The sequence below is a fragment of the Oncorhynchus mykiss genome, chromosome 8, assembly GCF_013265735.2.
Source record: "Oncorhynchus mykiss isolate Arlee chromosome 8, USDA_OmykA_1.1, whole genome shotgun sequence".
In the NCBI taxonomy this organism is placed as follows: domain Eukaryota; kingdom Metazoa; phylum Chordata; class Actinopteri; order Salmoniformes; family Salmonidae; genus Oncorhynchus; species Oncorhynchus mykiss.
This window is the reverse complement of record NC_048572.1, coordinates 29,930,647-29,947,488: the sequence shown is the minus strand read 5'-3', so window position 1 is coordinate 29,947,488 and position 16,842 is coordinate 29,930,647. Positions and strand designations below refer to the sequence as shown.

Below are 16,842 nucleotides of genomic sequence, written 5' to 3'. Positions count from 1 at the left end.
TGAGACAAGATAGTAGCTACTAAACAATTGGATACCACGAAATTGGGGAGAAAAAAGGGTAACATTTTTAAATGTTTAAATAAAAATGACAAAAGAAATCAAGCAAAGATGTACAACTATTTAACCATTTTATTCATTACTGAAACACTACAAACATGTCACCAGTTAAACTCTTGACATACAAAAGTCAAGAGTTGGCTATAACATGAGAACAAGGTGAGGGTGTGTATACGGTATGTGTTTAAGTGTGTGTGTGTGTGCGCGTGTATATTATGGTGTGTTTTATAATTTCCCATCCTAAAAATGTATCCCCATCTGGTATCCACTTAGTGCCAAAATTGTACTGCAGGATTTGTTTTTAAACAATTTTAAAATTGTATTTCTATGTTTCAAGTATAGCTAGAATGTCTGAATAGTGACATGATCATCCTGAAAGCCTGAGGGAATTGAATTCAAATTGGAATTTGTGGAATTGTTGGGGGATAATATTGAAGTGGGAAATTGAATCATTGGAATTTACCTAACATTGAAATTGAGAGCAATTGAATTATCTCTGAATTCAAAGACTGACCTGGAATTTGAATTGAAAAAATGGAATTTACAGGGTGAGGGAATTGAATTTGTGGAATTAACCCCAACCCTGTCCTTCTGCTTGTTCAGTCAGTCTGCAGGATCTATAGGCATGCCCTGAAAACACTCATCATACACTTTGTATCCTGTAAACTGGGTGTGCAGCAGAGTTAAGGCATAACGCAAGAGTGCTGAAGACATGGATTCATCTTGGAGTTGAAAAGTAGACCCAACAGTGAAAAGAGAGAGAGAGACATGGATTGGAGACAAAGAATGGGTACAAGCTCAGGAACACTCCAAAGCCTGTCGATCGCTTTGATTTCAGAATTGTCGGTATTACAAATTTGTTTTAGAATCAAACAAGATCCTTAATTTACAGCGAAGTCGGCCTCGGCTAACCCGGGTAGACTGTATGTTTCTGGTTACTAGGTTCTCTCCATGCAATGCAGGGCTGGATTAAAGGGTTCTTTGAAGTGTATGGTGTAAACCCTGTCATAGGAACATGAGGGGAAAACAAAAACGTTGGGTCTGAGTATGTAGGAGTGGACCTGGACCTAACCCCTCAGCTCTCAGCCAAACCAAACAATGTCTGGCCCTGCTTACACCTACGACCGGGTGGCTGGGGGAAACCACACTGGGTTATAGTGGTTCATTACTAAAAAGTGGTTTATTAGTGATTTATCACTAGAAATGACCATTGGTGATATTGTTTTCAATATCATTACATAAATATTTGTTTGTTTGTTTGTTGTTGCAGTAGTTAATCGCAGCAGCGGTAGCTGAGCTAGCTATTGGACCTAGGTTTTGTTTCAATCTGTAGCGCAGAAGATACACGCCATAGTGCGATAGAAATTTGAAGGCAATGTTCCCACGACTGCCTTCATAGGAAACGCTGCATATGTCGGCTCAATCAGAAAGGACCTTAAAAAAAATGTCAACCGTGCTACAGCGTGGAGTATCAGTAGAATGTCAAGCCTGGAGAAGAAACACTATTGAAATGCTCTTCACTAGGATAAATAGTTCGCTCAGTAGACCATTTCCCCAAAATAATTTCAGCCAACGAAATTGGAGATCCTCTTTAGACTCCTGACTCAGATGGTAATGGAGCCGTATACTCCATAGACCTACTTCAATGTGACTAAGCGTCTGCTCGGAACACCTGCGCTTCTCTGCTAAGCATGTGTGACACTGATCTAACTTTCTTTACCCTTCTCTCCCCCCATTTCACAACTATTTTAACACCAATCTTTACAAATTTGGAAAGATTGTATCGAGACGAGGACGATGGGACAAGGGGGCGGGGGGTGGGAGGGGGTTGGCACGCCAGAACAATTTGGAGAAACAATGGACTAATTCAGTGCTGAGAGCTGGCGGTTAGTCAGGGGGTTGGTCAGTGGTAGCGTAGAGCACAGCAGCTCTTTGACAAAGTCAAACAAACAGAGATACACAGAGCAGACTCCCATCACCATCACAATGTGTTGAGCCATTTCACTGCATACCTATTACTACTACACACACACACACACGCCATAATAAAACCAGTCCAGTGTTACACTGGGGCCACAGAGGGCAGACAATCAGCATCCTACAGGCTTTATGGGAAAATGACTCCCTCAAGTTGTCATTCAAGAGAGAAAAAACCCTCGTTATTTAGAATGGTGTCAGAACAACATGGCTGGTGTTACTACCTTGATCTCTCTCAAGTAGAATGATGGAGCAATACTGGGCTTATTTATGGCCTTAATGATTAGCCTTAATTATTTAGCAAGTGACAGCATAACAGTGTACAGCTTTAAACTGTACTCAATCTTAAAATCCTAAAAGTGTCCCTAATCGTGCCAAGTGTAGGCCAGAGGAGGCTCCTTAAAGGAGGAATGGCAGGAACATCCTCCTCAGTAAATTTCATAAAAATAGACATTGTAAAACATGTAAGTTATAATATTTAGATAAAACTACACTAAATATATTCACGTCTCCAAATAATTGATTAAAACACAGTTATTGCAATGAAGGTCTACAGTAGCCTCAACAGCACTCTGTAGGGTAGCACAATGCTGTAGCCGGAGGACAGCTAGCTTCTGTCCTCCACTGGGTACATTGACTTCAAAACAAAACCTAGGAGGCTCATCATGATTGACATCCCCTTCCATAGACTAACGCAGTAATTATGACAACTTCCGTAGGATGTCCTCCAACCTATCAGAGCTCTTGCAGCATGAACTGAGATGTTGTCCACCCAATCAAAGGATCAGAGAATAAATCTAGTACTGAAAGCATAAGCCGCAGCTAGCTAGCACTGTAGTGCTCAAAATGTGTTGAGTATGTGTCTCAAAGAGAGAGAAAGACAATTTCTTCAAAGATTAAGGAGAAGCAAAAGAGTTGAATTGAATTAGCTAGCAAATGCAGCTAGCAAGTTTAGCCTACTCAAACACCTTGCTCAAACAGAGGGATGCTATGTTAGCTAGCTGGCTATGAATATCCAACACAACACTAGAACTCTTCCAAGTCAAGGTAAGCTTTTGGTTTTACTAATTTATTGCCACCGCGGTTTGCCGGTGTAACTGCTAAACTGTGTACTAACTATACACTAATGTTACTGCATGATTTTAGCGGGTTTACTAACTTGTTAGCTATGTTGACTATGATGTTACTTTCGCTAATATGGGGACAACGATGTAGGTTGTGTGTAGTGGTTATGATATGGCTTCGCTTGGAAAGGTTTTTTCACCTGGTCACATACAGGTAATGTGTTGTGCATTGAACTCCACGAAGGGAGAAGGTGAGAAGGGGAGAGTGCATAGATGCGAGAAGGAATACAATGTGGCTGCTATGAAAGTTAACTGTGTTTCCGCGTGATCAGTGTTGTATTCATTCCGCCGATTCTGTTGAAAAATAGGATCATTTCAGTATCATATAGTAGCCTAAACCTATCGATGTTACATTGAACTTGATGAATGGAATATGAATGACAGTCATCCAATATGCTGTAAGATAAATAAATCCATGCTCGTGAGAAGAACAAAATTAATTGCCCTCCCTCATCTTAAAACGGCACTGACCGCCATTGGTGTAGGGCCTAGGCTAAACCTTCAATCTGTACTCTACCACTACCACTGTCTTCAAGTGTTCTATCAAGTGTTAGGTTATGCAGTGCCTGGGCTCAGTGTTTCCTCTTCTGTTCGTTGTTCTGTTACTGTAACTGCATTTTGAGCAGAAAGTAATGAAAAAACTATGAATTATGCTTTTGTGACTATGTTTGTTCTTAAACCTTAATTAACAGATTATCAAATTAAAATAGTTCAGTTTTGAAGTCATTAATTCATTCTAACAGTTCAGTGTTTAGAATTATTAGTCATGGTAATTTCCTATAATTATTCACACTTCTATACTTCAATTTTTCCCCCCAACCCTTTAGACCCACAGTGACTACTTTAAAAATCATTTGGGAATCGATTCTTAAGAGCTAAATTAGTCAATCTCACCCCTAATTACAATCTATGTGGGATTTATAGACAACGGATACCTGGATCTAAATAAATTGTCATTCTAGAATGAATCCAAGAATTCCAGTGTTAGGAGACTGAAGAGAGTTTCTGTGGGTTTTTCCCCCCTCTCTTGAAAAAAAATGGTTCTCCATAATTATTCTCAAATGGCACTCGCTCTCTCTGGGTGTTTGAGAAATGTGCTGTGAAAAGTAAATATTGTATTCGAGTGCATCGAGCAGGCCCAGCGTCTGGTGTGGGAGAGCTAGCAGTCACGCTACACAGACTTTTAAAGAGTGTCCCTGCTTTCCTTTCCACCGTACCTCTACCTCTTATCTAACTCTTCAACGCATGGACAAGACCTGCAAAAATACCCCCCCCCCCCACACACACAACCTGAATAGAGTACGCTCTGTCTTACCCCTGTGACACACACACACACACACACACGTGCACTCACAAAGAAGGTACACACTTTTTATTAGCATGCACAACAAGAAACAATTGACAATGTGCTGATATGTCAACCTCTTGTAGGTATCCAGCAGTCCTACAGAGAGACTTCTATACTTTAACTATTTACACAGTTACAACACTGTATATAGACATAATATGACATTTGAAATGTCTCTATTCTTTTGGAATATTATGTTGTGTTATGTTTACAGTTCATTATCTATTTCACTTTCTTTGGCAATGTACATATGCTTCCCATGCCAATAAAGCCCCTTAAATTGAAACGGTGTTCACACAAAAGAGACAGGGACCTAGTCCCAGCAGCACTAACACAATGGGTTCAGCTCCAACAATGTGCCCCTGTCAGTGTGTACAGTACAACATCTTCACGCCTAGTTGCCAGATGGCTATTTTGGGCTGGGCTTTTTTGGACTATTTTGGGAGATATTTTTTTTGTCTTTTGTTTCCTGGGGGGCATTGGGCAAACTATGTGAGGGTGAAGAATGCAGTGGCATCGCGGGGGCGTCTGGGCGGCTGAATTGGGGCACTGATTAGAGCATAATTTCATGTGATGGGTGTCCTTGGTAGACCATGAGATGGTGGCTGGGTGAGGAGGGGGACGGTTGAAGAATGGGTAACAGAGGAATGTTTTCTGAGTATACCGGTAAAACAAACTGGAGCAGAATGTAGATTATCACACGTATAGTTTAACCTAAACCTGCACAGCCAGAGGAGGGCTGTAGACCCACCATGCCCCACAAACCCTTGCTCTGCCCATCCCTGATGCCTCCCTATGCCTGGGGGCTGACACACCAGATGCCCCAGTCACCAGAAGGATAAGAGAGAGTAAGGAATTAAATGGTCGCTTTTGCACAAAAGCCCACCAAAGATCTCTCCCTCCGCTTTGTGACATCTGATACTCATGTGTGTCTCCAGACAACGGTGCTTTGCAAATAAAGTTATCATGACGATCACTATCCTGTGAAGTGGACATGGCCTTTTCGTCTGCCCTGCTGTTCTCACACAAGACAGGACCAGATCTGCGTCCCAAATGTCACCCTTTTCCCTATATAGTGCACTACGGTTGGCCAGAGCCCTATGGTCAAAAGTAGTGTACTTTAGGGAATAGGGTCACATTTAAGCTGCAGGACAAAGCAAAAAAAATAAAATCACCAAATCCTGACTCTTTACCCAGAGTCCCTAGCAAAGCCTACAGAGCCTGGATAGTCTTTCAGTGTCGCAGCGTTTAGGAGATGTTTGCTCTGACATGTGCCGATAAAGGAATAATATGTTAAGGATTCAGTGGCAGAATAGGCCTACACTTTAATAGAGATATTAATATCAAAGCCAATATCCTCCCTTCTCTCTGCAGCCAATACACAATGACAAACACTAGCACTAAAATGTTATTGAAATGTTTAGGAAAAAAACGGCTAACTTTTTATAACGCTGATTCAGAGAAACTGATTTGTTCACTTGTTTAATCAATTATGATTTTGTCCTTGCACATTTGTAGAATTGTGTTTGAATATATAGTTAGTTATACCAATAACAAACTGCATAATGTCTTTCAATACGTCTCCATTTCAATAACATGTTTTTACCTTTCCTGTTCTCATAAGCACATATGTAGGCGTATTTCCCTTTAGTGAGGACAGACACACTGCAGACATGACCCAAACACTCTCAGAGCTCCATGGACAGGCTGTCTGATAAGCTGGTTCTCTGTTCTCTTAGACAAGATTCGTTATGGTATAAACTCATTAAAGATAAATGTTTGCCTTGCATCACTGAGTGTGCCAAGGATTCTGTTTTATAAAACTGTTAAATGTTTACTGACTAAAATCATTCTCTTGAAAATAGTAGCCTATCAAGTCATTTAGACGATCTAGTGTTTGATCATCTCTGTGCCAATATACACTACATGTACATACGTATGTGGACACCTGCTCGCCGAACATCTCATTCCAAAATCATGGGCATTAATATGGAGTTGGTCCCCCTTTGCTGCTATAACAGCCTCCACTCATCTGGGAAGGCTTTCCACTGATGTTGGAACATTGCTGTGGGGACTTGCTTCCATTCAGCCACAAGAGCATTAGTGAGGTCGAACAGTCAGGGTCGGCGTTCCAATTCATCCCAAAGGTGTTCGATGAGGTTGAGGTCAGGGCTCTGTGCAGGCCAGTCAAGTTCTTCCACACCAATCTCAATTAACCATTTCTGTACGGAACTCGCTTTTTACACGGTGGCATTGTGCAGGTAGCCTAGTGGTTAGAGCGTTGGGCCAGTAACTGAAAAATTGCTAGATCGAATCCCCGAGCTGACAAGGTAAAAATCTATCGTTCTGCCCCTTAACAAGGCAGTTAACCCACTGTTCCTAGGCCGTCATTGTAAATATGAATTTGTTCTTAACTGACTTGCCTAGGTAAATAGAAAAATGTTAAATAAAACATTTTAAAAATTGTCATGCTGAAACAGGAAAGGGCCTTGCCCAAACTGTTGCCACAAAGTTGGAAGCACAGAATGGTTAAAAATACATAGAATGCTGTAGCATTAAGATTTCCATTCACTGGAACTAAGGGGCCTAGCTTGAACCATGAAAAACAGCCCCAGACCATTGTTCCTCCTCCACCAAACTTTACAGTTGGCACTATAATAGTGTTCTCCTTGCATCCGCCAAACCCAGATTTGTCCGTTGTACTGCCAGATGGTGAAGCGTGATTCATCACTCCAGAGAATGTGTTTCCACTGCTCCAGAGTCCAATGGCTTTACACCACTCCAGCCAACGCTTGGCATTGCATATGGTGATGTTAGGCTGCTCGGCCATGGAACTACTGAAGCTACCGACAAACAGTTATTGTGCTGACATTGCTTCCAGATGCAGTTTGGAACGAGGTAGTGAGTGTTGTGACCGAGGACAGACGATTTGTACACACTCGGTCCCGTTCTGTGAGCTAGTGGCTTACCACGCCACGCTTCAGAGCAGTTGTTGCTCCTAGAAGTTTCCACTTCACAATAACAGCACTTACAGTTGACCAGGGCAGCTCTAGCATGGAAGACATTTGACGAACTGACTTGTTCGAAAGGTGGCATCCTATGAAGGTGTCACATTGAAAGTCACTGAGCTCTTCAGTAAGGACATTTTACTGCCAATGTATGTCTATGGAGATTGCATGGCTGTGTGGGCAATTTTATACACCTGTCAGCAACGGGTGTGGCTGAAATAGCCAAATCCACTAATTTGAAGGGGTGTCCACATACTTTTGACCATATTGGGTATTTTTTTTCTGAAGTTTAATTTCTGAATATATCTCAAAATCATAGAATATACAGGATTGAAGATAAAACTAACTTTTTCTCTCACACACACACCTCAATATCACTGAGACATCAATTCTAATAAGCCTATGCAAACAGATACTTACATTGTCTCTGTGCTTGTAGGAAATGTGGGAATGACATCAATGTCAAAGCAAGAGATAGTGTAAGTCTTCCACTCTGAGCATTCGCAAACAGTGGGGCAGGAGTCGGTGTCCCCCAAGGTTTTGATAGGTAACGTGACGAGGGTAAACAGCGCACATGTTATCACCTGCAAGCGGTGTCGGTCGTTTTCAGTCATCTCTTTGAAAAAATATCAAAAGTAATTTGAAAGCACTTCAGACACTGACGAAAACCTTCTCACCTGAAGCCCACGGCAAAACTGAAGTTGAAGCACGTTACTTTGTTTGTCAGAAATTTCAGCACATGAACTCGACTCGTCCCAGTGCAATTATACTGTCAGTTTTCTTATTGGCCACTGACTCTCGGTGTCGTGTGAGAGAGCGGTGAGAGGAGACGCTTGGGGATACTCTCTCTGAGGTGTGGATTTAGTCTTGCTTTTTATGGAGTGGGTCTACAGAGGACTTCTGAGACACTCTTGTGTTAAGTAGGGGAATTTAATATATTGGATTTAAATCATAACGCTCAAGCATCTAAATAACCTAAAAAACACCACATTAAAATCATGATGTGTTTTAATGTTCAGTGTATTATTAGTCTACTCATTAATTGAGCTACTAACCTATTATAAATTATTAATTGTCAATAAATTATAATCATTATAATTTTATAATCAAATCAAATGTTATTTGTCACATGCGCCGAATTCAACAGGTGTAGTAGACCTTACAGTGAAATGCTTACTTACAAGCCCTAACCAACAATGCAGTTTAAAAAATTTAAATAAATAAAAATAGCTAAAAAAAAAATAAGAATGAGAAATAAAAGTAACAAATAATTTAAGAGCCGCAGTAAAATTACAATAGCAGGGCTATATGCAGGGTGTGCCGGTACAGAGTCAATGTGCGGGGGCACGAATTAGTCGAGGCTATAGATAACAGGCTACAGATAACAGGCATATGCTAGCCTACATAACATTTAAAAGAAAAACAAAGTCTTATCTTCTTATCTTTCTTATCTTCTTATTTATATCAGTAGCATCCTACTAACTAGACGGGTTGCGCTGTAATCTGAAAGGCGGTCGCAGTGGCGCAATATGCATCTCCCCAGAGCAAGTTTCGGACAATGTAGTTCTCAAGAATGTGATTCACACATAATTCCGTCACTGATGTAACTTTTAAAACTACAACTCCCGACGTAATTTGAAGCTGTTCAACTCTTGTTGTCTTCCTGTTCTTGGCGGCCAGTTCAAGTTGCCATAGCAGAGAGAAACTGGCTTGTCCCTCTTCAGTTGTCACTTGCTAAAGTGACTTGTTAACGGTTTCTATGTTGCTAATTCATGCTGGTAAGTGTGGCTAATATGTTGAGAGTGTGTTTAGTTGAGTTAGCTAGCTACCGACGGTTCCAGATAAAACCTGTTTTTAAAAAATGGTTTAGCTAGTCTGGTTTAGCTAGCTAAACTAGCCATAGTTATCCCCGTTATATTAACGTTAGCTAGCCAGTTTTCTATCTGATTCACTAGCTAGCTAGCTTCCAAACTCATAGCTAGTTATACAAAAATGTACAGCTAACTGAGTTTGAATAGAAAACAAGAGCTGTCATAAAGAAGAGATGCAACTAGCAAACGTTATATTTTCCAGCTAGCTAGCTAATCTGATTAGTTAAATTGCTAATCAGCGATTAGTAATTTCAGCAGTAAAGTTTTTAAAAACATTTTAAAGGCTACTCCTGACCAAAACAATGGAATCCTCCAGCGAGTCAGACACCTTCGACCGGACGAGGGGGCTGAGGTCACGGGGGCGGAATGCCAGTTCTCGATCGCGACGGGCCATTTCAGAGAAAATTAACACCTTGGCGAGTACTTTACAGGTAGGCTAGTTTCCTTTTCCCTGCTCATGAGGTTGAAACCTGTGCATGCAGGTTGAAACCAATCAAAACCTTTTGAATATTTAGCATACGAATTGTCATTCCGAAAACCATTATAGCAAGCACTAATGGTTATTTTCTCATTCCAGGACACTAATAGGAATTTGAACAAAGTGGACCGGATGCTGGGGCAATACAGAGAGCACACAGATGACCAGGCGGAAGCCATGGCAACAGTAAGTAAAACATAATCAAAAATGTACTGTCTGCAACTGTTTAGTTTAAATTGCCCACGTCTCGTTTTATACATGAAGGTTGTGTGCTGTAAAACTCAGTCAACGCATTGTCAGAAGTTCTCTAGTACTTCTGTCTCTCCATCTCCCCCTTATTTTCCTCCCTCCCCCTCTCTAGTTGAGGGATAATCTGGAGGAGTCTATCGCTCAGCTGCAGAACCAGAGGCTGCATAGTTCCTCAGGGGTCCGGAGTGCCTCAGCCTCCACCCTGCACACCAGCGACCTGGAAGCTGGCTATGGCTCAGGTGATATATGCTATGTATAATGTCAAGATGTGAGACCCATGCTGCTGTGTCTCAGTTGGCCAACACTAAGTAAAACAATACCTGACAGACAGATAGTCAAGGTCAAAACACCAGGGGGCAGGTGGAATTAATTTAGAAACTATACTTATTACAACTGTTTTATTTTGAAAAAATAATGATGTGCAGTTATACAGTTCTAAAATAGTTATATAGCCCACAGTTTATTGTGTACGTTTGTAGAGGGCCAGCGCTTCTACCCCACGTCTCCCTTGAAGGACTATGGGAGATCTGAGTCGTCCGGAGAAGGAGGAGCGAGAAGGAGGTCGAGATCAGCTACAGTCCGCTTCAGAGACTCCAGCCTGCCAGATGGGGATGTAAGTCCTGAGACCACCTTATCTGTCAAAGCTCTGCATCTTCAGTATCGCCACTTCAACGCTCACTGTTGTAGTGCAGTTAGAGACAAGAACCAGCAGAGGGAGCATTGTATTGTTTTTGTGCCCTAAAGTTTTCTCAGGAACAGCTGAATCTGTTAGTATCAGCCTATGACAGTGCTATGTCAGTATTATGCAGCCCTTGTGGGCGTTTTAAGTAGTGCAAGTGTTCTCTTTTTCCTCTTCCTGCTCAGGTCCACGTCCTGCACCAGTCATTCAGAGACCTGCGCAGTGACCAGCTCAGACTGGGGGACGACATGGACAGAGAAATACTCAGGAGGAACAGGTAGAGGCCCTGTATTGTCCAAAACGTACCATTCATTCATTAATTAATTAATTCCTGTTTCCCTGTTTCTAAGGTCTGACATTGACACCAGACGAGCCTTGGAGAATCTGTCCGAGCACCTGACGACTTCACAGAGACAGGACTCGGTCAGTTAGGAACATAACAGTAACATAACAGTACTAACACTCACTACTGTAAGTCGCTCTGGATAAGAGCGTCTGCTAAATGACTAAAATGTACATGTAATAGCATCACTGTAAATACATGAATTCACATTAAATACATAACTGTAAAAACGTTTACTCCAATGTTAGCTGCTCCACTCTAGAGGTGATCTTCGAACGCTTAGTGCTGTAACCTACAGTGACTTTCTCCCCCAGGTGTCGTCTCGTGTGGAGAAGCGTCTGCAGGAGATTGAGAGGGAGATGCGTTCAGAGCGACAGAGCGTGTCAGACAGACGACCAGAACAGCGGGGTATCATGTCTGATGAACTGCGGGAGGTGGGACACCTTGACTTCTACCCTTGCCTAATATAACCCACATTCATCTCGCACCATCCACCCGTCTCATCCAAACCATTCTAGCTGTCCTCCCGTCCCTGCAATTAGCCTCTTCCATGTCAGCGGTGTTGTTGTTTTCAAATTAAGACCAGTCCTGAAAGTTACAGCTGGGGGGCAGTGTTTAGCTATCTATCAGCTCTAATCCTCTCCTCTTCTCCTCGGAGAGAAGCAGTGATAAGAGAGGTGGCTAAGTCATTTGCATCTCTTTCCACTGCAGAGAGCCTCTTCTTCTAATGAGAAGCCGGCTGCCACAGGCTAGGGGAAAATAATGTATTTGTTCCCAAGTTAAGGGTAAATAAACAAGAGGAGAGGAAATGAAGAGGAAAATCATCTCTTTTACTAAAGAGAGACGGGGCAAGGGAGAGGTCTGCCTGGGTAGTTGTATTATAAGGCTACACTCCAGTGGGCCTACTCTACTCTACTGCCATGTTGTGAATGAATGGATAGGATGAGTCAGTTGGTGGATGGTGCCTTAAGGGGCTGTAATACATCACTAAGCCTTTACAAAACACCACAGAAACAGGAGTGTGTGGGATGGGATGCTAAGCTCTATTAGAAACCCAACACATTGTCTCTTTGAGAGGAGATGGAAGCTAGCTAGCCATTGACTGTAACACCATTACTCATGTTTCTCCTCCTGACTATTCGGTTATCAACTAGCCTAAAGGCTATTCTTTGCCTTTTTCGATTCTCTACTTGCCTAAAGGCTAAAAGGAAAGTTATCTCATTTAGTTTGAATGTGATACTACACACTAAATGCATAGTGCTGGGGGTGTGTGTACATGTACGTATCATTCATTACTCTATGGTTTCCTTCTCAAGGCTCTGAGGAGGCGAGAGGCTCGGGACCTGGAAACTGAAGAGGCCGTCAAGAACAAACTACTGAGATCAGAGAGCGAGAAGACCAAGGTGTGTGTGTGTGTGTGTGTGTGTGTGTTGGAGGTGCTGATTTTGGAAGTGGGTTGCTCATTTGATTGTTACATGGAGCAGGCCTTTTCTGAAAAGCTCCTTAAATACCAGCCACTCGTATCACGCTTGGACAGCCTGGGATACCAATGCAAGTTGGTGGCATTGATATTTGGCAGTCTGGGCCACGTACATAGGCTTACAATACGCAGCCTTCAGATTGCAGGCCTGCCTAAGAGTAGAACAGAACAACCAACTAGGTACTGCTCTGTTTCGTCGTTAACCTACTGTTCCTAGGCCGTCATTGTAAATAAGAATTTGTTCTTAACTGACTTGCCTAGTTAAATAAAGGTACAAAAAAAGTTATGAGCAGCCTAGTTGTGTGGAGAAGGTGCTTTTTGTTTCCTTAATTGTTCTTGCATCAATGAGCTTAGAAATGTTTGAATCCTTCATGATGTAATGTGATTTGTGGATTCAAATAAAGTATTTCAAATGTGTGTGTGCATGCAAATAATATTTTAGCCATGTATTCTGTAACCCACTTTCTGCCTTGTTGAAGAATGCAGATGATATTCTATATGAGCTGAAGTACTTCCTGGTTGTATAATGAAAGGGATCTCATGAATGTGCCTATGTCTGTCCAGGTCATGTGTAGGGCCACGATTTTTTTTCCTGACCAGCTAAAACTCTTGGCACTAATCATGTGATCTGTCCTCCAGATGGAGGCGGAACTGGAGAGGGCCAGGAGACAGCTGGACCAATCAGAAGGAGGCAGGGGCGCTCTTCTACAACAGGTACTCGAGTAGCTCTTCTTAAAAGTGTGTGTGTGTGTGTGTGTGTGTGTGTGTGTGTGTGTGTGTGTGTGTGTGTGTAGGGGTGGGTGCAACGGTGTTAATCAAATTCATATTCTATGTGTGGGTAAACTCCTCCGTGTGTGTTCCCAGGTAGAGGAGATGCGTGTGCAGCTGCTGAGGACAGAGAAGGAACGTATGGATCTGCAGAGGGAGATCTCCCAGCTTACTACCCAGCCCAGAGCTACTCGCATGGACAGGGAGGAGAGAGGAGCAGGTACTGACTGCTGGAGAAGGAGGCTGGAGCTCTTATGAGTTAAGGGTTTTTCAGTGGAGGTTGTCGGCTGATGGAGGGGTGGGGAGGAGAGTGAATGTCTGGGCTTAGGTACTGACTGAAGGTTACATATGTAACCACGGTTGTGAGCTATATGGATCACTCCAATATATTGGTATCACTCTGCGGTGGAGGAATACATCTGAGGTGAGGATTTACTCCCGTGTACACCTGCGTCACGGCTGGGGTCCGCCCCTATATATAAACCCCATGGTCACAACACACGTTTTCTAAATAATTTTTGAGGCGCCTCTAGCACCGTAGAGGATTGGAGTGATCCATATAGCTCACATAACCGTGGTTACATAAGTAACCTTCGTTATGTTTCACTATATTGGATTTTTCCAATATATTGGTATACCAGTACCAGATTTAGTCTGTGCTAGAGGGACCTCGCCAGCCAGCGACGAAGTCCCAGCGCGGGACCTAGACACAGGGGCCGTCAATGTGGAAGGGGGGTCCCGGCACAGTCCCCAGAAGGAGGCGACTCCGAGGACCGCTGAACCAACTGCAGAGGAAGGTACCACATTTACCCGATAATACCTAGCAAAGGTGCAAGAGGAAGCCCAGCTGGCCGCAGCACAGATATCAGCGAGGGGCACTCCTCTCAGTAGAACCCAGGAGCAGCCACACCTCATGTTGATTGTGCCACCACAGATCCCAGCACTGGCCTGCCAGCCAGATGGTATACTGTTGTAATCGTGTCCACCATCCAATGAGAGAGCCTCTGCTTTGATAACCCAGCCCCCAGGACTCTCTCACCATAGTAGACAAAGAGCTGGTCTGTTGTTGGAGGTGTTTCAGGGAGGCTGACTCCAACGGTTCGAAAGGTGGCTTTGCCAAAGCTGCCAAGACCATATTTAGATCCCAGCTCGCCATTCAGCGGGTCCTAGCTGGACGCAGGCGACGGACCCCCTTCATAAACCTGGAGACCAAGGGATGGCGACCCACTAGCCTGTCCATCCACCCCACATGGCAGGCAGATATAGCAGCCAAATACCCTCTGAGTGTAGAAGCTGCCAAGCCCTCATCCAAGGGAAACTGCAGGTATTGGAGGACATACTGCACCCCGCATGACCCGGGCACAACCTCAATACCAGCGCACCAAGAGCAGAACAACCGACAGCGCAACTGGTTTTCCGCGGATACGCCCTCCTGCAGCCCTAACATGGACCATTGGTGCAGTTCAGCGGCCAAGCCCACAGACTGAGACGGTGCGGTCTCGGATGCCAGAGTTCCTCCGGCCTGAGATAGCAGGTTGGGTCTCAGGGGCAGTTCCCAAGGTGTCCCAGACCACAGGGACAGTTGAAGGCTGAACCAGGGTCGTCTGGGCCAGTATGGGGCCACCAGCAGCAGATGATGCTCCGCCGTCCTGTCCAGCACAGCCTGGATCAGGTGAAAAGAGGGGAATGTGTAAAGCTCCAGCCTTGGCCAATCGTGAGCCAGAGCTCCGACATGGAGTACCACAGGGGGCAGTGTGCATTGTCCAGGGTGGCAAACAGGTTCACCTGCACCCTCCTGAACTTGTCCCACAGGTGCTGCACCACTTGGGGATGTAGGCTCCAGTCCCAAGGTGGCGGGCCCTCCCTCAAGAGCATATCCGCTGCAACATTCAGGATGTCAGGTATGTGTGCTGCGCATAGAGACGCTAGACGTCCCTGAGCGCAGGAAAGGAGCTCCCGTGCCATAAGGTGGAGGCGGTGGGACCTCAGTCCACCCTGATGGTTGATGTAAGCCACCACTGTGGTGTTGTCCATTCTCACCAGGACATGTTTTCCCTTCAGATGTGGAAGGAAAGACTGCAGGGCCAGTAGTATAGCTCGGAGCTCTGGTGTATTGATGTGCTTGCCGCTCCAAGGGGGTAGCCAACAGCTGCTGGCCGACCTGCCCTTGGTCCCCCCCCCCAGCTGATTTGGGGGGGCGTCTGTGCTGACCAGCTCCCAGCGGCACATCCTCAGCATCTCCACTCCACCTGAGAGAAAGAAGCGACAGCGCCATCTTAACTATGCCCTGAGGCACTGTGTGGTCACCCGCAGCTGGTGGTTACGATGGCGCTACGGGTGCAGCTTGTGGGAGTGGAACCACTGTTGAAGAGACTGGAGATGGAGCAGGACCAGGGGAATCAGCAACGAGGTCGCCGTCAGCAAGCCCAACAGGCGTTCGCAGGTCAGGACGGATACCACACGCCCCTGCCTAATGTGGTTGAAGCAAGATAAGATCAGCTGAACCCTTCTGGTGGGTAGGCACGCTCTCATGAGGACTCCAGTTCCATGCCAATGAAGGCTACCCTCATTGGCATGACGACGACTCTTGTTGTTTACAGTAATGTCCAGTCTGACAGGACCTGGGTCCTGGTCGTGACACAAATCAGCCAATCGTCCAGGTAATTGAGGATCAACAATCCTCGGGACGTGAGAGGTGCCAGGACAGTGTCTATGCACTTTGTGAAAGTGCCGGGTGCCAAGTAGAGGACGAAGGGAAGAACCATGAATTCATAAGCCGTCCCTTCGAAAGCGAATCTGAGGTACTGCCAATGAGCTGGGTGAACAGGAACATGGAAGTACGCATCCCTCAGGTCCAGTGTCACAAACCACTGGTCCCTGGACACGGCCTTCAACACACTGGCTGGGTACAGCATGTGGAACCTCAGTACCTTCAAGTACCCATTGAGGTTGTGGAGGTCCAGAATCGGTCGAAACCCTCAGTCTCTGTTTGGGACCACAAAATAAGTGGAGTAGAACCCACCTAGCCGTTCTGATGAAATTAGGCATCAAGTAGGGCACTGCCTGGGGTTGAGCCACGCGGAGAGGGTGGTGAAGTGCCCTACTTGATGCCTAATTTGTGTGGTGTTCTCAGAACGCCTGCGCCTGGCGCGATTGGAGGCCATGCGCGAGTAGGTCGGCCAGGCTCGGGCTCAGTCTGAAAACGAGCTCCCTATACGAGGTATGCGGATCCCCAGGGGGATGCCACCATCACACCTGTCACAAACGGAAGCCTTAAGCTCAGCCAAGCCAACAAGGCCACGGGGCAGGGGTCTGACGCCCTGGGAGAGCTTATGTGGTGACCCGCCTGGAGGAATAGGAACCTGGTGAGGAATACATTACCCAGTACCTCTGCAAAAAAACGGGGAAGACACTGGTGGGAAAAGCAGGCAGACAAAAAAATAGCAACCAGGTAATGGAT

The 16,842-nt window shown here is 44.7% G+C and overlaps 2 protein-coding genes across 4 annotated transcripts in view; one reads left to right on the top strand and one right to left on the bottom strand.

Moving 5' to 3' along the window:
- Nucleotides 1-8,380, bottom strand: part of LOC110529762 (thyrotropin receptor) — a 31,013-nt gene extending 22,633 nt beyond the window's left edge. Inside the window, exon 1 of the mRNA XM_021612271.2 lies at nucleotides 7,935-8,380. Within this exon, the coding sequence (XP_021467946.2) occupies nucleotides 7,935-8,128 (194 nt within the window). The 5' untranslated portion in view covers nucleotides 8,129-8,380. The remainder of the gene's footprint in view (nucleotides 1-7,934) is intronic.
- A 777-nt stretch (nucleotides 8,381-9,157) lies between these two features.
- The window catches only part of LOC110529761 (centrosomal protein of 128 kDa), a 47,777-nt gene continuing 40,092 nt past the window's right edge, over nucleotides 9,158-16,842 (top strand). For 2 of the 3 annotated variants that reach the window (XM_021612268.2, XM_021612267.2), the window contains exons 1-11: nucleotides 9,164-9,292; nucleotides 9,669-9,816; nucleotides 9,963-10,049; nucleotides 10,225-10,351; nucleotides 10,592-10,725; nucleotides 10,977-11,068; nucleotides 11,142-11,214; nucleotides 11,449-11,568; nucleotides 12,451-12,537; nucleotides 13,254-13,328; nucleotides 13,479-13,602. In XM_021612268.2, the coding sequence (XP_021467943.2) occupies nucleotides 9,688-9,816; nucleotides 9,963-10,049; nucleotides 10,225-10,351; nucleotides 10,592-10,725; nucleotides 10,977-11,068; nucleotides 11,142-11,214; nucleotides 11,449-11,568; nucleotides 12,451-12,537; nucleotides 13,254-13,328; nucleotides 13,479-13,602 (1,048 nt within the window). In that variant the 5' untranslated portion in view covers nucleotides 9,164-9,292; nucleotides 9,669-9,687. Of the gene's footprint in view, nucleotides 9,293-9,668; nucleotides 9,817-9,962; nucleotides 10,050-10,224; nucleotides 10,352-10,591; nucleotides 10,726-10,976; nucleotides 11,069-11,141; nucleotides 11,215-11,448; nucleotides 11,569-12,450; nucleotides 12,538-13,253; nucleotides 13,329-13,478; nucleotides 13,603-16,842 lie in introns of all 3 variants that reach the window. The other variant, XM_021612269.2, reaches the window with a different exon arrangement.